The sequence below is a fragment of the Macrosteles quadrilineatus genome, unplaced genomic scaffold (assembly GCF_028750875.1).
Source record: "Macrosteles quadrilineatus isolate MER2022 unplaced genomic scaffold, UCM_ALF_1.0 Scaffold_9__3_contigs__length_116548681, whole genome shotgun sequence".
NCBI lineage: Eukaryota > Metazoa > Arthropoda > Insecta > Hemiptera > Cicadellidae > Macrosteles > Macrosteles quadrilineatus.
Genome location: NW_026542602.1, coordinates 22,910,981 through 22,933,715, shown reverse-complemented (window position 1 = coordinate 22,933,715; position 22,735 = coordinate 22,910,981). Strand labels below are relative to the sequence as shown.

The 22,735-nt window shown below is 36.2% G+C and overlaps 2 protein-coding genes across 7 annotated transcripts in view; one reads left to right on the top strand and one right to left on the bottom strand.

Moving 5' to 3' along the window:
• Positions 1-22,735, top strand: part of LOC129002602 (dmX-like protein 2) — a 177,984-nt gene that overhangs the window by 65,001 nt on the left and 90,248 nt on the right. For all 6 annotated transcript variants that reach the window (XM_054430534.1, XM_054430531.1, XM_054430529.1 and 3 more), the window contains 15 exons: positions 1,086-1,231; positions 2,204-2,307; positions 3,660-3,789; positions 4,783-4,960; positions 5,813-5,937; positions 8,483-8,643; positions 8,826-8,981; positions 9,555-9,753; positions 10,504-10,608; positions 11,349-11,518; positions 11,999-12,262; positions 13,434-13,541; positions 13,825-14,011; positions 14,861-15,030; positions 15,681-15,834. In XM_054430534.1, the coding sequence (XP_054286509.1) occupies positions 1,086-1,231; positions 2,204-2,307; positions 3,660-3,789; positions 4,783-4,960; positions 5,813-5,937; positions 8,483-8,643; positions 8,826-8,981; positions 9,555-9,753; positions 10,504-10,608; positions 11,349-11,518; positions 11,999-12,262; positions 13,434-13,541; positions 13,825-14,011; positions 14,861-15,030; positions 15,681-15,834 (2,357 nt within the window). The remainder of the gene's footprint in view (positions 1-1,085; positions 1,232-2,203; positions 2,308-3,659; positions 3,790-4,782; positions 4,961-5,812; positions 5,938-8,482; positions 8,644-8,825; positions 8,982-9,554; positions 9,754-10,503; positions 10,609-11,348; positions 11,519-11,998; positions 12,263-13,433; positions 13,542-13,824; positions 14,012-14,860; positions 15,031-15,680; positions 15,835-22,735) is intronic.
• LOC129002606 (alpha-tocopherol transfer protein-like) lies at positions 18,781-22,354 on the bottom strand. Its single transcript, XM_054430540.1, has 4 exons — positions 22,092-22,354; positions 21,201-21,311; positions 20,315-20,417; positions 18,781-19,033 (listed from the first exon to the last, which is right to left on the bottom strand). The coding sequence occupies exons 1-4, from the start codon at positions 22,299-22,301 to the stop codon at positions 18,894-18,896; spliced, it is 564 nt and encodes a 187-aa protein (XP_054286515.1). The 5' UTR covers positions 22,302-22,354; the 3' UTR covers positions 18,781-18,893.

Here is a 22,735-nt window from a genome sequence, read left to right as displayed (position 1 = left end):
TGTAACATTGACTAACCATAGAGGTTATTGACGTCGTAATATACAGTACTGTGACATTGCCCAACCATAGAAGTTATTGACGTCGTAATATACAGAACTGTGACATTGCCTAACCATACAGGTTATTGACGTCGTAATATACAGTACTGTGACATTGCCCTACCATAGAGGTTATTAGCGTCGTAATATACAGTACTGTGACATTGCCCATACATACAGGTTATTGACGTCTTAATATACAGTACTGTGACATTGCCTAACCATAGAGGTGTTTGACGTCGTAATATACAGTACTGTGACATTGCCCAACTAATATCATCAACTATTACTGTATTTATTACTGGTTATTGACGCCATTCCTATATTTGTGTATGTACTTAAATGAATAAAGTTATATGAAATGAAATGAAATGAAACTTATAGTTTCATTTTAAGATTTGGAAAAGTTTTAGTGTCCCCAAAAAATGAGGGATTATGGGCTCAATTGGAGATTACTCTATACATAAGATATATTAACCTTTAAACATTACCAAATTAATTTTAAACAGTATGATTTAAATTGGCATTCTGTTAATTACGTTTTTTCAACCTTCTTTCAAGCCCTTATGACATTGTGTATCTGGATCCGGATCCGAATTTTTCAAGATCCGGATCCGGTACCGAAATTTTCTTGGATCCGCCCATCACTAATTAAAAAAACCAATTAATCTTTGCTATTCAAACGGAAGTCTATTTAAGTGACCCATAAGTGAACAGTTTGGCTGTCGTATGACTCCCCAGGCCTTCTCTTATGCTTTCTTCCACCCTTCGACAAGCTATCTCTATACCCATCCCCAACCTTTTCACCTCCTCCCACACTACGAACAATCACCGTCGTTTTCGCACCCCTCCTTGAGCCAACCTAGAACTGACAGGTCAACCAACTGCTATTAAGAGAATTTCAGTCTTGACGCGTGCCTACACCCCTCCCAAATATCTATTTCTGTCTTTTCTTAAGAAAATAAAAAATGAATTAAAAATTTGTTTATAGACGAAAATGAATTAATCCTTATGTAATTTGGCTAAAATAGTAACTGAACTCACAGGTGGATGAAGCTGCGTAAGATAGACCTGACGACAGCAGATGGACTGCCAGCACTGCCAATGCAGCTGTCGTGGGTCCGAGATGGCATACTAGTGGTGGGGATGGACAGTGAGATGCATGTGTATTCTCAGTGGAAACCTGACAACGGTGAGTTGAGAGTAGTATTGTTGGATCTGACAAGCACTAGATTACTAATCAAGGTTAGTGAAGTAAACAAGAATCAAATCAAATCAAAAGATCTCTATTCATATTCTGTAATACATATTTACATGAATAGTGCCAAACAAGTTAAATGCTAGATGTACAACAATAATATCAAGTGTGCAGCAGCACATTAAGTAGGCTACAATCAACATGATTTGTAGGCTACTATTGTTCACACCACTTCAGGTTACGCTATTTTCTGAATTTGAAGATCTATTATTTGTTTTCAAGTAAAAATAGTCGTCAAATGAATAAAGTTCCCTCTGTATTAACAATTCTTTCAATTTCACCTCTATCATCCTGCATGATTCTTACGTGATCTAGTATGCGATTTAGGAATCTGATACAGTTGTTTGATATTTTTGAAGCACATTAAGACATTAGTGCTCGTAGGTTAGATTCGACTTTACACTTCAAAGCCAGTGGGTTAGCAGTGCGGCTATCTCACAGCAAAATGCCTACACAAAAGGCTACACACCTAAGTGGTTGTCAATGGGTTAATAGCTATTTCGGTTCAAAGAGATCTTCAATAGTCATTTTATTAATATCAATCTAGGCCTACTATCTACAAATACACATAATCTCCATTTCTCAAAATAATTAACAAATTTGTGTTCGGAAGTTCACCTTCACAGCAGCTTCCACTACCTCTGCCACAACGGACAATTTCCTAGCCTAGCTCATTTGCAAGTTTATTTGAATCTTATATTATTGTTTGGGTTAGCCTTGGTAATGGTTTAACAGGGTTTGGTCAAAAGAGGTTTTACTGCACTATGGCAATTTATATTTTAAAAACAAATATTTAAAAAAATAAAATCCTACACTAGCACCTCTTAGAAGCTTGTTAATATCATTGATGCGTCACCTCTTTTCCAATTACACATTGTACAGAGATTACCTTGGTTTGTTCCACAGTTGGTGCCAAACGATTCTATGGCTCCAGGTTGCCACATCAAGAGTCAGAGGAGGCGCAAGACACAAGGAATCTGAGAGATGAAGACCTTAGAAATCTGGCCCAGGTACGGTAGTATTTGATTTTTAAAGTTTTGATTCACAGTAGGTTATCCACAATAACTTTACACCTCTAATAGATGTACAGTAGAACCTCACTAATTTGAATTTCAGTGGAAAGACAATATATTTTGAAGTATGGGAAGTTTGAAATATAGAGAGTTTGAATTATAGAGGTCAGAATAGATAAAATTCAAATTACAGAGGTTTCAGTTTTAAGTGTAGAGGTGTAGAGAGTTTGAATTATAGAGGTAAAAATAAATAACATCCGAAGAAGTCTAAGTTTAATTTTTAAAAGCTAAACCGAGTACTGGGGCTAGGTACCGTAAAATGAGGCAAACCTGACTAGTTTCTGCCTTATTCTACCCCATTTTATAACTAAAAATCGTAATATTTCAGCTATTTCTTATTCAATCTTTTTGAACTTTGTATCGTTTGATAGGGTATTAAAAATACTAAATAAAAATGTTGTTGACATTTTTTCATAAAATGAGCCGTTTTTGAGTAATTTTAGTTTAAAAAATTCAAATGGCTGCCATTTTGAAATTTTAAGTTGAATCAAGATGAATTTTTTTCTAACATTGTTCTTTTCTACTTTAACCTACATACCAAGTTCAATAAAGATCGGTTGAAAAAAATTGGAAATAATAATGTTTATTTAAAAAATACAAAATGGCGAGTATCTGGTTAACGAAGCGATGTTGGGAAAAATGTTATTCTTGATTTTCTCTTTATTTTGACCCATAGAACCATTTCCTGAAGTTTGGTTGTTTACTTACGGGACCCTGTATAGACTGATTTTTTTCAACCTCTAAAACAAAAGTTTTAAAAATCTAAAAAGCAATTCACACGGAAAATATATTTAAGAATCACATACAATTTTGTGCTCGGTTATCAAGCTTAAGTGCATGATTAATATACCTCTAACGTGAACGCATGATTTTGCTGATCGGCACTAGGACAACTTTTGTTTTAGCCTGGCATCTGACGGTCAACAACAATGCAAAACTATTGACTCCTGCACACTAATAAATGGTCCTGGCCTGGCTATTGAAACAGCTGGTATTAGTCAGTAACAAAGCTACACAGATTATCTCATTCAATTCTACACTTTTCTCCTTTTATGGGCCAAAGTCTACTCATTTTGGGTTAAAAATACCTAGGTATAACGTTATAAAAAAAATCATAGCTATTATTTACAGTACGGTAACTACACTTTTTCAACCCTTAAGAGTAACAACTTAGTGAAAAAAAAACACTTAAAAAATGTATGGTAATGGATGTTACCTATTTTAAAGTGATTAAAAAAAATTTAAATATTATTTTAAGAAATTTACTTTTACTTATTACTTGTCTGCAGGAGACTTCGCAACGCAGACTGGCTAATGTGAGCTCCATGCCTCATCTGTCCAGGGTCAGCTCTATAAACCTCACCATGATGGCCTCTGGAGAACCTAAGAAGAAGCGAAACACCAGTTCTGGAGGCCTTGGTATGTAAATAGAAACAAAATGTGTGTTTCAGTTGTAATTTTTCTGATCTAATTTATCAGATTGTCGTTTTACCTTCAATTTGAAAGGTTCCATTTGAATGTAACATTTGAAGAGCTCTAAATGGAAATGAGCTGATAATGAATCAATTTCTGAGTATTTGTGAGTCATTGGCCATAAACACGTGGATTTTTACCTCAGGACATATTGTAATTTATTTCTTAAGTCATAGCATTGTATATTGGATATTGAAGTAGAAATCCCTTCTATAAGTGTCCAGCTAAAAAAAAAACAAAGTTTTGTGAACCAGTCACAGAATTTGTAGTTATATTTTCTACCTTATTATTTGTTGCTGATATAGTTGATAGGTCATAAATGTAGCTATAGCTCACAGTAAGTCGTTCCATCGGTTTGACTTGGTAAAAGGTTTGTGTATTTGACAGAAATTTGAAATTTGTAATTTAAATCAGCACACATTTTTTTATGGTTATTTTCCATTTTTTTCTGTGACACGAGTTACTTCTTTGCAGGAGACTTCCCAACGCAAATTCTATTGGTGGCTCACATCAAATATGATGATTTTGATTAAAAAACTACCGACAACTTTAAAATGGGGATGGGATGTCTAGTTGTATCAATAATCAAAGTTTTCGACGATCGCACCGTGACCGCAAATCATTTTGACGATCACGCCGCGACCACAAGTCACAAGTTTCTATACCTGTAAATGTTTACCCATATTTTGGTTTTTTATAGATCAGTGCCACAAACGGTAAACATTGATTTTGTTTTGTCTTTTTTGACAACTCAAGACTTTATAAAAAAACCCTTATTCACAGGAAAAAATCCCGTCCTGTCCCGTCCCGAAAAACGGGAAGGAAATAAAAATCCCGTCTCGCTGGTCCCGAACTGAAAATTCAATCTCGTCCATCCCTAAATAAAAAGGTTCCAGATGTTATTGGTATTACAGCGGTTTGTAATTAATGTATTTACAGGCCCAGCACCAGCAGAGCAAGCCAACACAATGGACTCCTACATGCCAGACTATGGTCTGTTTGAAGCTTCAAGGATAGCATGTCCCGTGCTGCCTCAGTACCATCCCAAACAGCTAATGGAACTACTCAATTCTGGCAAGATAAGATGGGTGAAAGCTATTCTCGCTCATCTTGTAAGGTGTGTAGATTAGAAAAGTGACATAGTGGGTTTTTAAAGTTTTGGGCTTTCTCTAAGGGTACGAGTATATTAGACACAACTTGAATATTTTGTAAGTAGGGTATCTTCCCAATATTTTTGAAACACACATTGTCATTAAGGCTCGTCCAAACCGGAGTGGGACAACTGCGGGAGCGGGACGTATTCCCGCACGGGATTTTAAAACACATGATGATAAATATGAGCACCCACACAAGAGCAGCACCGCTGCCGTTGTCCCGCTGCGTTGTTCAATCGTCCCGCCGGTTTGAAACATGTTGGATTTTGATCCATGATGACCACATGGCTCATATGCAGTTTTATAATAACCTTTAAACAAACCAAACCACAATTTTTTGTGAATTTGTAATAATCTCGTCATTGTTTTTTTTTTTTGCAAGAGGATTAATTACTTAGGAAGACCTTTTTTTATTTGAAATAACAAAAACTGAAGAGTGTGATGTAGTTTATTGCCTCCCAAATAACAAGCATTTTCTTGAAAGTACCCAAAGTATTAACATTTTTTTTTACCTGTATAAAGTAGATAGTAAACCCATTTTTTTTGTCACTGTTGCTATAAGCTTTAATTGTTGAGAACATTGTGGAGAAAAGATTGTTAGAGATATTTCAACAAACTATCTCAAAATAATTCTGATTATCTTCCCCGTAAACTCTTGATTATTTAAGAAAAGTAAATGTCTACCAAGAGACTATGTAAGAAGCTCAGTTGTCCTGGGTAAACTGTTGAGAGAGTAAAACACTATATTAAATGTTCTTGATTATCTCTAACTATGTTTATGTAGATGTTCTGTTGTGATACAACCTATGTTGCAGGTGTATCTCTGGCACTTGCACTGTCAGACAGGGAGCTGTGGTTTGCACCTTCACTGATGAAGAAAATCTTACTCGTCAGAGAGGCTGGTCAAGGTCTCGAACTCTGTCTGTCAGTTACGCAGCAGGTGAATATGATAGTGTTTTAGTGGAAAATGTTCCCTTACGTTTTGTTTAAAAAATTATTCATGGCACTATGAAGAAAATTATTCCAAACTGGCACAAAAATGCTTAATTATTTACGTAACAAACATTATCTTATCTCCACACACTTACTTCCAAGGTTGTACAAAACAAACATTTTTTAAAGGATTATACCACTTCTCCCAGTTATGCCAGTCCTCTAACAAATTACAGTAGACTCCAGATTATCCACGAGTGGATTAACCATGCTGCAAACTATCCACAAGTTAGTGATGTGCGATACGTATCGTATCGTATCGGAATATCGCGATACGCGAGGGACGATATTTATTTATTTATTTATTTATTGAGTTACATGTCATTACATTATAATAACAGGACATATTGTCAATGGTTAAATAAAGACTTAAAACTAATAGATAAAACTAATACATCTGTATTTACATAAAACAACTGAATCTACGATATTTGAAAAACGATACGTATCGTATCGCCTAAAACGATATTTGTATTTATATCGGCACATAGAGCGATACGATTCATGTCAAAACGATATTTTAAAGCTTTTTTTGCGCAGGCCGAGCAAACTGCAAAATCTGTACTCTGTGGATATGTAGTTTGAAATAGGAGTTTTTGACGTCTGTATTTTTGGTTTTTACTTGATAATGTAACAGTCCCATCCCAATCCAGTCCATTTCCACTAACGTGCTATCTAGCACTAGATCTGCCAGCTGCCTGCAATCCTAAAATGCTATCGGAAGGATAGGGAAACAGGTCCAAGACGTAGGGAGTTGTGAAGGAAGTAGTAAAGGCGAGCAGTGTGGAGTGTGGAAATGGATTAATGTATCTGCAATACTAAGACTGTTTTCAGAGTAAACTAATAGTTTCCCCGAGCAAAGCTTGGTCCCCAGGTACTTATATAAATTTGCCGTTTCTAGGTTAGGTAGGGGAGGGGGGGAACGATACGATACGTATCGTTTTTCGATATTTTTGACGATACGATTCGCGTATCGCGATACAGACGCCCGATTCGATACGGCGATACGATATTTTTTTCCGATACGTATCGTATCGCTGTATCGCGATACGCGTCCGTATCGCCCATCACTACCACAAGTGGATTAACCACACTGCAAACTACGCACTACCCCAAAATAAAATATATTTCTTGCAAGTAAAATGTACGGTATAATAATGTTTATCATGTTGAAGCCCATCATCTTGCATACAGACTATTGATTTGCTGTTCTTTACTTCAACCGCCATCAATTACAACCATTGAGTTGATAATTAAATTTTTATGAATTTGATTGGACGGTGTGCCTCTGAGGACCTCAAAACAAAAAAGTTATTCGGCCCCGGGTCCAGGTCATACCGAGACCTACAGTAATGGCTTATCCGTTATTACCTTTGTGAAAAATTTGCTAAAAACAAGGTAATCAGGGCTGTGAGAATCCAGAAATGTTTGGTTGAATCCTAATCTGAATCATAGCTGTAGGAGTGGACGAGTACTCTACTATAATAAGAAAACAAACATCGAAAGTTGTAACGGTTAAATATTGAGTGTAGGACCGTTGCCGTTCGCGATTCAAATAGCGCGGGGTTGTGGTTCACCGAGCGGCCACGCACTGCACCAGCGTCGCGACCCCTATATAAGCAGCACGGGACAAGGGCTAATGACTTACTTGAGCGCTGGGCGAATAGCTAGCAACATCTCTCCCTGGTAAGTGGAGTGGAGTATATATCGCGAAACCTTAGGTCGAGGGCGGAATAGCCCGGTAATAACCAGTGGTGGAATAACCCTGGAAGCGTCGAATACTAGGGTTAGGCTGAGGGCGGAATAGCTCTCGGACCGCGAGACGATAGGTCGAGGGCGGAATAGCCGGGTAAATACACCAGTGGTGAAATAACCCTGGTAGCGTCGAAACCTAGGTGTTAGGCAGAGGGCGGAATAGCTCTCGGATCCGCGCATATCCGTCGCGAAGCCGTAGGTCGAGGCCAGTGGTGAAATAACTCTGGTGTCGTCGAATAGTAGGTGTTAGGCTGAGGGCGACAATCGAATCGGTTAATTGTAAGTATAATTGGTTTTAATTCTAAGAGTGAAACACGGTAAATCCATTAATTAGAAGTTTTTATTTTATTTTCGAAGTTAATATTTTAGTTTATTTGCGAGCAGTGTTTCACTCACGGAATTAACGCCTAATTATTAATTTGTTTAAATTAGGGCCTAACCCGGGCAGTGATGAATGTGTCATTCACTGAAAGCTGATGCTTTAACGACCATATCTGAGCCCATATTTTAAAACTTAACTATTATTATTACTACTAACCCTGGACTAACTCAATTAGATTAGCTATCCGAGGCCGACAGTACAATTTTGTCCCAGGACGAAATTGCACCGTCACAAAGTCCTTAAAACTTTGTTTCTTCTACCAATTGTAATAGAAAATGTTTGCAAAAATTCCTTTAATATCATTCCCCATCTGTCAGAGAACCTCCATTTCAATAAAGTAACTTGTTTATGTCAGGCACCACTAGTCCGTTGGAGCAGAGAGGGTCGACCACCGCCATCCCTGAGGAACTGACACTGGACTATGCAGAGATAACGTCCATCCCTCCACTGCCTCTGTGGACTCTACTGGCTGCTGACAAGGAGACTCCTGCCAAGGCTGCGGCTGATGATCAACAGGTATGCAAAGTTCCACAACTGTTACTCCTTATCCATCATGGACTGTGTGGGGCTCCACAGCCACAAAAGAAACAATGTTTCAAGATGTGCTAGTGCAGGTTTTACTTTCTATCTAACTAAGGTCAATCAATGAGGGATTAAAGAGGGTGTCAGAGAAGTTAAATGTGTACCATTGTCAACAGGACTACAACCAGCTGTTTGACGGAAATGTGGCGATGCCATCATTGGACGATCTACTAGACGAGGAAGAAGACGAGGATGGTCCAAGGAGATGTGACAGACGACAGTCTGCCAACCCAGAGAAACAATGCACCATCAGTCACTTTGGACCTAGACAGGTAGATTGCTTAAGCCTCGTTCACACGGTGAGAGTTTAGAAGCTTCTCGCCAGCGTGTAAGAAGTTGGCGAGTGCGCTTGTAGTTGTTCACACGATGCTTTTTCCACTCAGTCAGTAGCTAGCTTGAACCAAATCCTCCGACATCTTTGAATAAAATGTGCACAAGCACAAGCAACTGTGTTCACACTGGGCTACTTTACACGCCTACTCGCTCAAAAGCTGGCGAGTTGGCGTGTAAAGTAGCGGCAGCGTCAACTTTTTCCAGAGCTTTTTTACAAGCAACTTTTGAGCGAGTACGTCGTTCACATTGAGCTATTTTACTAGCTGCGTGTAAAAAAACCGGCGTGTAGCTTGTAAACTCGCCCTGTGTGAAGTTTAGTGTGAAGCTTAAGTTTAGTGATTCTTTAGTGAGTGGACCATCCACCCTTACTATGAGGAAAGAAAAACTAATCTTTGCAACACTACTAACATGAGTAATCAAGACCAGTCTACAATAATTATTTGAATAATAAAACTTACCACCCAAAATAAACTTCAATAAATTTGTAATTGTGTTTGTGTGTTATATTTCAGGGTCGTCTGTTGTCCCGTCTATTGACACACACTCACCTGCCCGGCCTCTCTAGTCTGGATCAGATGCATCTGTTAGCTCTGGCTGATACAGTGTCTACCTGCAACACCGACTTCTCTGAGAGGTTCGCCATAGACGCTGCCAAGTCTGCCATTGCCAAAGAAAATCTGTCGGGACTACCAGAGGGAGAAGCCTCATCAGGTGAGGGGTCTGAACCATTGTGTACCTGCAATTCTTCGTAAAATAATTTTAAGTTCGTCATTGAAGAGTTCTTAGGTTCCTTTTTTGTGGGGGGGATACCTTTTGAAATTTTTGTAGCATCCCTCAAATCAGTCTATCAACCTTAGGCGGTTTATAGACAGAGAAAGAAGACGGCATGATTCTGGCACTTACTACAGACTTACCAAGAAAAGTGTCATGCAAGTTGTCAAGCATGTAAGTGGAATTGGCAAGTACTTGCAGCCAGTAACTTACAGTACTGTCTCTACACTATTATTGTCTACACTACTCTTGAATAAATAAATAAATAATAATAAACGTTAAAACAATCCATGTCTGTAAGCCACCATGTCTGTAAGCTTTAGGAAACACTGGAGCCAAGATGTGTGTGAAGTGGATTTTGGTAGGTTACAGTGTGTCTCCTTCTCTGTGATGCTATCAGTATCAGTTATGGACTAGAGCAACATTTTAATGGACATGCTGTAGGGGTAGGTGGGATAAATTAATTTAAATTGTGAAGAGATGAAAAATATTTGTGCATTTCCTCTTAAAATCAGGGTCTGCAACTTGGTGTATTGGATGAATGTTTTGTCACGGCTTTCAACTGCCTCTTGAAGTTGCGGCAACCAAAATATGATTTTATTTATAATTTTTGTTCACACATTTTCTTTTCAATTAGTTAAATTTATTAATGTTCAATTTATTAATCTTATGTGCATTGGTGGTTGTCAGACTCGCTAGATGATTGCGGATTGAGGTTTTTGCTAGCCATGAAACACTACAACTACCTGCTGAGATGTCTTCCACTAGCACAGAGGGCCAAGTTCCAAAAACAAGGTCAGTTGGAGTATCTGTTTGAATAAGTTAAAAAAATTTACTGAAGAGTAGTCAGAAATAAGTGGCATAAAATAAATTTGGGTATTTGATTTGGTGTTTTAAGATAAGGCATATTGTCTTCTGGTGTGGTTCTTCATCATGGTCTTAGGTCCAAATCCTGGTAATCGTATTTAATGGCTTATAAAGAAGAGATTATTGTTTCATAAAAGAAACTCTTTCTGTGCCAAAGAACTTTTTACTTAAAAAGCAACATGATAATTTAATTTCCATTTAGTAAAAATAGCCTATTGTTTAAATGTTTTAAATAGAATGGCCTTATTACATGTGAATCAATTCAAGTCGTCAATCTTTTATTTTCACACAACGTTTTACAATATTAAGTACAATATTAATTCAAGGTAGAACAATATTTATAATAAAACAGTATAAATTAATTGTAGTCAATTTTGATGATTTAAGGCTATTTAGGGACTTATTTAGGATTTTTTTTGTGGCAATTGTTTATATAGGGTGGATATAGTTTAGTTCACATGACACACCTTGAGTGTTAGTTAGATAAGAAAACACAAACATACTGATATTTTGTTATACTATTTATTATTTATCCCCTGTTGGAATGATAGTCAAGTTTCAGATGAAAACTTGAAGTCTTAGAAATATTCAAGAAGTTATTTAGAAATATTATTAAAATAAATTTCTTTATAAATATTTTTCTAGCAGAATGTATGTAATGTTGACAGGTGTGGCTACCAACAACCTGGTGTGGGCGTTCCACTCTGAGAGTGAAGAGGACTTGTTGAACCTGATCCCCTCGTACAGCAAGGGGTCGCCTCGGTGGAGCACTCTCAAGGAGCTGGGTGTGGGTTGGTGGCTGAGGAATCACACGCTGCTCAAGACCTGCATGGAGAAGGTCAGTCATAGTTACAGCTTTACAGCGTACAATATTAACTCATTTGAACCCCAGGGATTATTTAACTATTTTTAATTTGGTCATTCCAACTTCTTACAAAATTACAGTGGACAAACCTGTAATAAGAATAAATTTAAAAAGGAAAGTTCTTGTTAACCCACAACAATTTCACCTGTCAACAACTTGCTGAAACTAATGCTATGATGCTTGAAAAGTACTAGCAGTGTCATAGTTTTCAAAACCGCATACAGACAAAAGTCCATTCGGACACACAAGTTTCACAGTAATACCTGCTCACATGACAGGTTGGGAAATTGGGGTACATGGTGTAGGTGTAGTATGCAACAATTTAATATTTGATCTTGGATAGTTGATTTTAGACATAATGCTAGCTGTTACCTTTAGGCTTAGTAAAAATTTCCTCTTTTAGTTTAAATAATTTAAGCAGAATCCAAAATATAAAATAGTTGTTGTTTGCAGGTGGCGAAAGCGTCGTACCAGATCAACCAGGATCCCTTGGACGCAGCCATCTTCTATCTGGCCATGAAGAAGAAGTCACTGGTGTGGGCTCTGTTTCGTTCTCGGCGAGACGACCGCATGACCAGCTTCTTCTCCAACAACTTCGAGGAGGATAGATGGCGTAAAGCGGCGCTGAAAAATGCTTTTGCTCTTCTGGGAAAGCAGAGGTTCGAACACGCTGCTGCCTTCTTCTTGCTGGCTGGAGCCTTGCGGGACGCTATCGAGGTGAGGAGAAATAAGTATTTAGCATATATTTAACCATTGACTAGACTTGAATATTATTGGGCCCTCCTATATTTGTCAGTTGTCTCTTTGCCTATTTATAGAACTAGATATTCCATTACCATATACCAGTAATAGTCAGATTTAGATTAAAAGTGAGTAGTTGAACTAAGCTATCGTCAAAGAGTGAGCTGATGTTCTGTAAATTACTCATTTCTATCAAATATGATAATGTTTACCAAGTAAAATTGAAAGGACGTCTTATTGTAGACTATAGCTAACAAAATTAATGAGCTTAACTGACATTTATTGATCGCACAAAATCTTGGTAGACAATGAAGATTATCCCGTAACCGGAAGAGACGTTAAATATTTTGCCATGATAGCGAGAGACAACAATGATTTTTTCTTTACTGCAAAACATGTTCAGGAGTTTGGTGCGATCGCAGATAACGATGATAGGTTCCCTGATCCCCAGAAACGATGATGTTCCCTTTACCGCAGGAGTTATTCATGAGTTTGCTGCTTTTACAGATAAACCCACAACGATGATACGGTTTTGTGATTGCTAATGATGAAAATGATGTCCCTGCAAGTTCGAGAGTTGTTAAATATTTAATCACGATTGCAAACCAAATGACGATGATTTTTTATGGGACTCTGGGATTTGACCACGATTGCGGAAGACAATGATAATGTTCCTGTGACTGGGAGACATTCAATATTTTGCCTCGATCGCGGAGGATGACCATAAATAATTCAGTGATCGCGGAAAACGATTAAAGTGTTTTCTGTGATTTCTGGGGATAAACAAGATTTTTGCCACAAATTGCGGTAGACGGTAACGGTTCCACACAATCATGGCAAATAGTCACAATATTACTGTGATAACATTGTCACTGATAGGCTATTAAATAGTCAGAGTAAGTGAGGAGTAGGTCTTGCCAAGGTCGGATTAGCGGGGTACTACTGTATTTGGCAGGGTTTTTTTTTAATTAAACTAACCTTCATTTTAAGTAACTTAGCCACGACTTAGGGATTGGCTGTACCAATTGGATTAAATATTTAATTTTACAATACAAAAGAACTTGAATGATTATCAAAGGTTATTATACAAAAAATAGAATACTACCACCGTTTCTGAGTAACATGTCTCACTCAATCTTGTCCTCAGGTGTGCCTTAACAAGTTGGAAGACCTGCAACTCGCCATGGTCATAACTAGACTATATGAAGGTGATATGGACTCGACTCCGCCTAGTCTAAAACGATTACTACATGAGGTAAGTCAATATAACATTTTTTAGGTTTTGAGGAATTTTTACCTGTTTATTTAATTGCTTTTGTTAACGGGGTTTTCTTTCTTTAGCACAAGTTTTGTTTTGATAATTTTTAAATGTCTTTACAAAGTTTTGAGTTTTAAAATTGTTAATTATTGTTGTCAGACAGCTATAGAAGGAGCTCTTTCTCCTCACCCAAGAGATCAGCCCAATTTTCCATAGGTGATCCTACAGCTTAGGATGGACTAGCAACAAATGAAATGACGAAATTATCTATGTTTGACAGGAGGTTCTCGGTTGCGACTCGAAGGGTGAGAATCAGAATCTGTCCCAGGCCCATCCTGATCCTTTCCTGAGGTCCATGGCTCTGTGGATCCTGAAGGAGCATCAGGGCAGTCTCAACACACTGCTACAGACCAATGTGGGCAGCATGCATCCCCTCTACCACGACGACAAGCCAGAAGGCACATCAGGTATGCCAACATTACACACACATTCATTAAAAGAGACTTTGCTAGCTAGCTTAGAAAAGTCCTGGTAGGCCACAGTGTATGCTACACAGAATATGACACAGCACTTCATCCTCTGGGTGACTGTGTCATGTGTAGACAAAGAATGTTGGACAAAATTATATTTTCTGTGTATGCTATTTTCTACCTGGCCTTTTTTTTAAGGTAAGCTCGCTGCCATCCCTTGTGTCCAAAATCACAATCGAATGGTCCAAACCCTGGTCTTGTAACTATCTAATGACTATATTTTTGTTAGACAGCATCATTAATTGATAGACTAATGACAAGTAGCATCTGGGTTTGGTAACAATTTTGCTTAGAGTCGAACTAGTTACTTTCACATTTGAAGGCGAGCACTATAATAGCCAAGTGGTCACCCAGACAATTATTTTTCTGACAAAGTTTCATGTACAAAACATTTTTACACCTCTCCCAAAGTAAATTATGTTGTGTTTTGTTTTAGTGTTATACTTATACAGCAAAATCTTGATTAATCGTCACTATATTACCCACTCCCATGCAGATATGCCTACAATTTTTTTAGCCTCCAATATTTTGTACCATGTTATGGTATCTATTAGTTGAAACATGTTCCCATTAGATTTTGGACTCTTCTATATGCAGGATTTTAAAATATTTTATGTGTACTAAACTGAAAAAACTAAAATGATGGGACATAATTTTCAAGTAAATTAGTGTTAAAACTTTTTAACTACAAAATTGAAAATAGTTAAATAGTTAGAACTATGAAATTGAGTTATAATCTACGATTCAAATTGTTCATCAGGTACTTATTTACTTTGTTTATTTCAGCCAACCCTAATGTGTTCAACTTTTACGTCTATCTACGCACACACCCTCTACTGATAAGACAGTACCTGGCAGCTTCTTATCAGGATAAGAAGAAGCACACTGTTGTGTTATCAGGGTTCAGCTATGGGCTGGAAACTGCCTCTGGCAAGCAGCAGAAGACTGACCGTCAAGTGAGTTCAGTTGTTGCTTTTTTAACGTCTTTGTTGTGTGCTAATGTATAGAAAGGACTCGACTTTATGACTATTGGTCAGTCAGGAAATTAATAATAAGCATCCCCTTGAAATGGGATGCTAGGAAATTAATAAATCAGCGTAATTAAACTTTAACTTTACTGAAATTCAGCTGTTTGTAGAGTGATGTTTTTGATTGCACCATACTGTTTTTTCTTATTTATTAGGGGCAAGGCGAGGAATCTTGTGAATTCGTTCCTCTTTTTTGACAGTCAAAATAGTATGTATCATGGAGGTATCTTGCGTATTGAATTGTTATTTGAAAGACTATTATTAAAGATAATTATCTTCCCATTTGATCGCGTTACAATCACATCTTTCAGAAATAAAATTTGAATATCATTTTTTTATAATGTGTTGTTTTTTACAATAGATAATATTTGAGTTATGTACCTAACTAGTTATATTGCCTCTTAGAATATATATATAGTCTAACAAATCAACACCTACTTGCTGTAAATCTAGAAGTAGAAAATAATCTACAGTACTCTGCAAATTTAAATATTATTTAGGTTTTTTAAATTATAGAATTTTCTTTTAACTGCAACATTATACTATTGGATTTTTATAAGAGATGACTTGTATTACAGTTGACACTGGAAGACTCCATCACACCACTTGAGCGCCAGTTGTACTTCACCACGGCGCACGCTCACTTCAAGGCCGGCTGTCCTGCGCTCGCACTCGAGGTCTTGTCCAAACTGCCCAACAAAGTACTCGAGCCCTCCTCAGCAGAGAGTCCGAGTGAGTACTCATCTTGTTTGTTGCTTGTTGCTTGTCTTTAGTAGTGACTACGGAGTGACATAGACTGTCAATGTAAACCACACACCAGCTGTAGTCAAGGCATATGGCGGAGAAGGGAGTAGCGTGTGACTACCTAAACTGCCGAGCATCCAAACAAGCGAGGATGGTAACTTTTTAAGCCAAGACATTATAAAAATAATTTTTATTTTACTTTTGACAGCAAAGATTTGAAAGAAATATTTTAGATTGATGGTGCACCGTTTCACTACAGAGCAAAAACTTCACAGAGAAAAAGTAAGAAGTGTGGTCAATTACAGTAAAAAAATTTATAGCTGCATATAAACCAAACCAAACGTTCTAAATTTTGTTTGAATATCAAATATTGAAATAGACTTATTTTCAAAAACAAAGACAGTTCTTGGATCCAACAGTTCTTGGGTTATAACCGGGACTGAGAACTGTCGTAAATTGTCAGTTCTTCAGTACGACGGTTCCTTCAACTCTTTAACATATATTTCAGTCCTAAAAAAGATAGTTGTATATTGTTATTTAAATGTTAATTATTACCCTCTAATAGCTACTTAATAATAAAATATAAAACTCATAAAAATGCTGTTGTTATCAATAAGTGATAGTTCAATCTAGGCTGATAAGGACATAATGCTTCATAGTCTCTAATGGGGTGATTAGTACCCCCAACTACTGATTAGTAGTATGGCAACTTGTTGAATGCGATGAAGAAAATGATAAAGGGAAACCCAAGAAAGAATGGAAGAAGAAAGCGAAATAATAATTACTTTTTTATGTTGTTATTTTATGAGTTATCTAATTGAGCGGACCGAAGCGAAGTTCTTTGGGATAAACATCAGTGCAATCTTTATAACACTTAATCTCAATAATGGCTGAACATATTTTAGTTAAACTTACGTAGGTTGTTTTGTCAAATGTTTGGATGGTTTAGACTTTGCCAATTTCCATTTTTGATAGTGCCTATATAATTTTAAAGTAATTCAAAAGTTTTTAAATTTTAACATTGACCTTATGGGTTGCCATGATGGTTACAAAATAACGACGTAAATGTAAACAAAACAAAGAATCATAGCATATGTTAAAATCAAGCCACGACCTAAACACAGTACAAAGGAAAAACATTTGGATGATGGCAACTGATTAAATAATACAGAGAAAGTCTTAGGTTTATATTTAAGTCGCAATTTGGAAACGACCACTGATCGAATAGTTACAGTCATAGATAAAACATACTTTCTTAAGTACAGTATTTAACAGATCTGATTTACGTAGGTAAATAAGGTTATAACAAATAACATTTTATCTTAAACAATTTGTCGGTAAATCACGTTCATAGATCCATCTAAAAAAAGGCTAACTTAAACAGGTTGAAACAGGAAGTGGTGAAGAAATTAGTAAAGGTGAGAAGTGCGGAGTATGGGAAACGTTAGTGACAATTAGATAATTGTATCTAAAATACTTAAATGCTATGGGAAGGGGGGAAACAAGTCCACGACGTAGGAAGTTGTGAAGGAAGTAGTAAACGCTGGCAGTGCAGAGTGTGGGAACCGATTGTGGCAGTTAGATTAATGTATCGGCAATCCTAAAATGCTATGGGAAGGGAGGAAAACAGGTCCACAACGTAAGAAGACTGAGTGTGGGAACATTTGTATTTTGTATTGGATCTATACACATTTTTTATTTATTGCTTTATTAAAAACCATGAAAAATTATTTCTCCGCTCAACTGGCTTTCACTGCTATGAAGGTAATCCTAGTTAGGTTTAAAAAATAACTGTTTTCAACTGTGACGGGAATATACATTTTTAATTGTCGTCTTTCTCTTCTGAAACAGCACTTTCGGAAATTATTGCGCAATGTTGTATTTTGATTTAAAAATGCAAATCATGGCATTTATTCAAATTACAATATTTCTCCTGGTCCCTAGCATATAATATAAAGTTAATGCTAAATAATTGTGGTTAGGCCTAATTTAAATTATCTTTTTGATTGTTCAAAGTTTCTAAGTGGAAAAAGACAATCAAAAGACAAACCGGGCAATGAATTCCTGAAAAAAAAACTTTGTATCATTTTCAGGGCTGTGCGAATCCAGAAATTTTGGTTCGAATCCGAATCCGAATCATAGCTGTACAGATTTTACCGAATCCGGATCGAATCTGAATATTTTAATTAGTTCCGGGTCGAATCCGAATCTCAAATTTACAACCATAACCGAACCCGGATCGAATCCGAATCTCAAATTTACAGCCGTTATCGAACCCGGTTCGAATCCGAATGTCAAATTTATGTATCCAATTTTAATCCCGTCCGTGGTCTAAGAGTCCCGTTTTTGGGATAATAATCTGAGTCACTGCCGCCATTTCGTTCTCTGTTGGTTCTTGGTTCTCAAACCGACTGACGGAATGACTAAAACTGACCTTGTAAAGTGAAAACCCGGCGAGTGTAATTCAACGACGGAGCCAAAGAGTCGATTGTCAAATCAACTACTCCATAATAATGCGCTTGCAAAACTACCGGTGTGATGGCCGATGATATTACAATCTAACTGAAGGAAAATATATTTTTCTCTAGGTCAGCTGGCAGTTGGTGCTTTACTTTAATTTGTGCTTTTGTTTCTAATCTTTGAATGCTAGAGCCAATTTTTAACTAATTTGATTTGAATCAGTAGCTACCAGAATAGTTGTTTATCTTTTGAGATGCAACATGAAAAATAATGTAAATTAACTCTTACACCATAACAATGTTTTTCTGTTAGCTTAAATAATTTCACCACTATTGCTGTCCGCTAAAAAACAACTATCCTTTTAATTCTGGTAAGGTACCTCATAATTATTCATGTTGGTCTCTAGATTTTTTTTTTTATTTACCACATTGATGGCATCTATAACTTTATGGCAAAATAATTAAGTTCAACACATATTAGAAAATAAATTTACTGAGCAATGTACTGTACATGGTTGTCAAAGCTTAACAGAATTAATTAAGATCAAACTATTTGTCTTTTAAAATCTTCAATTACGATTCGAGCAACTAGTCAATCTCCAATTTTTTAAAGTCTTCCTCCACTTTAGATTTCTTCTTCTTTCCAATTCTCTTACTTTCGTCCACTTTCTGTTGGTTGTGTGCAAGCAGGGCTTCTCTCATCTCTTCTACACGTTTTGTGTTTTCGGCTGAAAGACAAATCCAAAATTGGTTAACCATATTTGTACCCACACTTACACTTAATTAGTAATATGTTACACAACATTCTCACAACTTTTAATGTTTTCCACTACTGTACTCTATTTTTTTTTTTTTTTCAATCAAACCTGAAAATTTTTAAAACCAAACTTGGAAAAAAATCCTTTGAAAACTAATGTTAGGAGATCAGTTTTGAAGGTGTTAGAAAGTATTCATAACAAAAGTCAGACTATATTCCTGTTGTTATTGCCAATAATGTTTTTTTTTATTTGAAAAATAATTATCTGTGTGTTAATTACCATAGTATTAAATCAAGCATAATTAGAGCTCACATCTATACCTAGTACCTGGGGACCGAGCCATGGTTCGGTACTAAGACACAGTACTATCCTAATAATTAGACCAATTCGTAAATTGCAATTACATCCTACACTCATCTCCATTCATACTTTGCTTAAAATACCTATGACACATACTGTGACATTGACTAGCCATATGAGTTATTGATGTTGACATACACAACAATTGATGTTGTCTGTGAACTCTCTCAAAAACCCTCCCACTTAGTAATGATTCAACTATACTACATAATTTTATCCTCATCACATACCACAATCATTGCAAACGATCTACTCAATTGTCAACTATAACTTTCCCATGTTTATTTTCAAATGTAGAACTTTTTCTCCTAATACCTTGATTAATTGTTTAACTAAAAATAGCTAAAGAGATATAGTCTATCTCTTAGTTATCATTTTATGAGGAAAGATTTAAAAAAGTAATTTTGAATGGCCATTTAGTTATGAAAAAGCCACACTTTTAAATGCACGAGCTTCAGTACTGATACCAATGTATTTAAATTTTTCCCGATGCCTAAATTAGATGTAGTTTATGTAAAAATTTGTAATACCCTGACAAAAAATATAATATTTCTCCTTAAACTAATTTCAATAAACCACTAGGTAGGCTATAATTGTTTTAAAACCCCATCACTAAAGAGATGTTTGGATTGCAGTTGAATCTTAAAATAATTTACATGATCCATGCAGTAGATGTTATGATATTCCTAGTAGTCTTTGTTCAGTATGTAACTAAATCACCTCCTAAAGACATTTATCCTTAGTTTCTAAAAGACAGTCACACATCACAACCTTTATGACACACAACATTTACTTTTACACTAATCAAAGACTCATATGACTCAAAAGCCAAAAAAATATAACTATGATTCTTAATTCCACTTTGGTAAGCAATCTTATCAGCCAAATTACCTGTAAGTACATCCAAGCTGGGTGCAGTTCCACCGTAATCACTTGGAGTCTGATCCTTAGGAAGGGATTTGAAGAAGGCATCAGAAGAGGTGTGGAAATGTAGCTGAAATTGTAAATAGCTTTCATAAATTAAATTTTTAATTTTTTTTTGTTATTCAAAATTTTAAGTTAAATATAAGCTTTGACTCTTGTTATATTGAATAAGGAAACTTAGTTTGAAATTGATTCCATAGGCCTATAGTAGGTCTAAGCCAGTTCCAGGCTTTTCAGCCTGAAGTTTATTTCTTAAAAAAGTACAATAGTGTACATACAATAGCTTTTATTGTTTGTATGTTTTTATATTCCAAGCCTTAATATACTTGCCAATTATAAATAACTTTCAAATCTCTAAACTAAGGCAGCATCCCTATAACTCCTATACTAAATACATTTAATCAAAAAGTGTTGAAAACCAAAATTTAATTTACCATCAGTTTTAATTATTGATAAATTATTTTTATCCAGCTAAATTCAGTTTATTTTATAAAGTGATACATTGGAATTATCTTAGATCTTCACCAGTAGGTACTTTCACTTTGCTTGTCAACAATTACCAAGATAAACATAAGCCTATTTGTCAAATTTTGTGAAGATGATAAATGCAGAGATTATCAATTAGCTGTAGAAAAACAAAACAAGTCAAATACCGTAATGTCTGTGCTAATCTTGTTATCTACATTAAGTTACCTTTCGCTAATGACTAATGATCAGGAAATACAATAAGTACCTCAGAATATCCCAAATTCACAAGGTAACAAAAACAAAAAGATTTTCAGTTATTTTACCTTTTATTGTAACCATTTAGATAGTTATTCATTTTAAAAATATAAATAGAATTAGTATTTACCATTTTCATGATGTGCTTGTTCATGAATGGTTTCACTAGTGATATGAGTTTCTTTACAACTGAACTTGAATTGATGAAGTGGATCTCCACCACCCTAATGGCCGATGCTTTCTGAAATGTAGATTTACAAAAGAATAATCATTACAGTATAAAATATATAGTGTAGAAAACATTTTTTATCTGCATATGAACACAGTATTGTAATGTTTTCTAGGAATGTTAAGCAAATTAGCATAACTCAAAGTGGAAACCCTAATGAAGTACTATTCAGCTAACAAAGGTAGACTATAAGTCATGTTCTAAACCTTGAATGGAATGACATTTTTACAAAACCTATTGTCTGACAAAGAGGAAAATATCTTTTGCATCCTCACATTGCCTGTAGGCCTATTGCAAATTTCATTAAGTTTAATAAATTATTAAAAGATGTAACAAATTGTATTTATAAACTGTAAAGTTTTTGAACATGATTTACGGGAGCAATAGTTTTATGAGTCTCCCAAAGTGCTGCAATCTTATCTCTGGAGCTAAGTATTCACTTTGATTAACAATGTTATCTAAGTTTACTGACATCCCGTTATGCTAGGCTATTGAAATTTATATATATCAGTCTTTTATACTCTTTAATCCTTTTTTACATTTAAAAAACCTGCATTATTCCTTTAAAATTTAACACAACAAAATTAGAATTTATTCAAACCATTTTTAAATAAAATAAATTTATTTATGATGCCATTGGAACATGAACACACAACATTGCTGCTACTGATTCGTAGTATGTCTCAATATTGACTGAGTCATTGACCACTACTCAAGTGAATTTTTTTTAGATGCTTAACACAAAATTGTGGAAGCTATAAAATAGAGACAATACTACTGATTGATTCTTACCTGTCCGAAGTCGAGGTAATGCCTAACTGCAGACAGAGGGTTTCTCATTACGTGTGACATTGTGTAGCTGTCTGCATCGTAGATGATCTTGTACTCTGATTGTTGGCCTTCACTTAGCAGCTGGGCAGTCACTGACATGAGCAGCCACTTGACACTGAGGTTGAAACTGTAGAGGTCTAGCGAGGGGTCTCTTAGCCTCAGCAGGATCATCTGACATGACTCTGCTGACTGCTTTGGCAGAAATGCAGCATACCTAGTACATCAGACAACATATCAGCCACTTGACACTGAGGTTGAAACTGTAGAGGTCTAGCGAGGGCTGTCTTAGCCTCAGCAGGATCATCTGACATGACTCTGGTGACTGCTTTGGCAGAAATGCAGCATACCTAGTATATCGACAACATATCAGCCACTTGACATTGAGGTTGAAACTGTAGAGGTCTAGCAAGGGGTCTCTTAGCCTCAGCAGGATCATCTGACATGACTCTGGTGACTGCTTTGGCAGAAATGCAGCATACCTAGTACATCAGACAACATATCAGCCACTTGACATTGAGGTTGAAACTGTAGAGGTCTAGCGAGGGGTCTCTTAGCCTCAGCAGGATCATCTGACATGACTCTGGTGACTGCTTTGGCAGAAATGC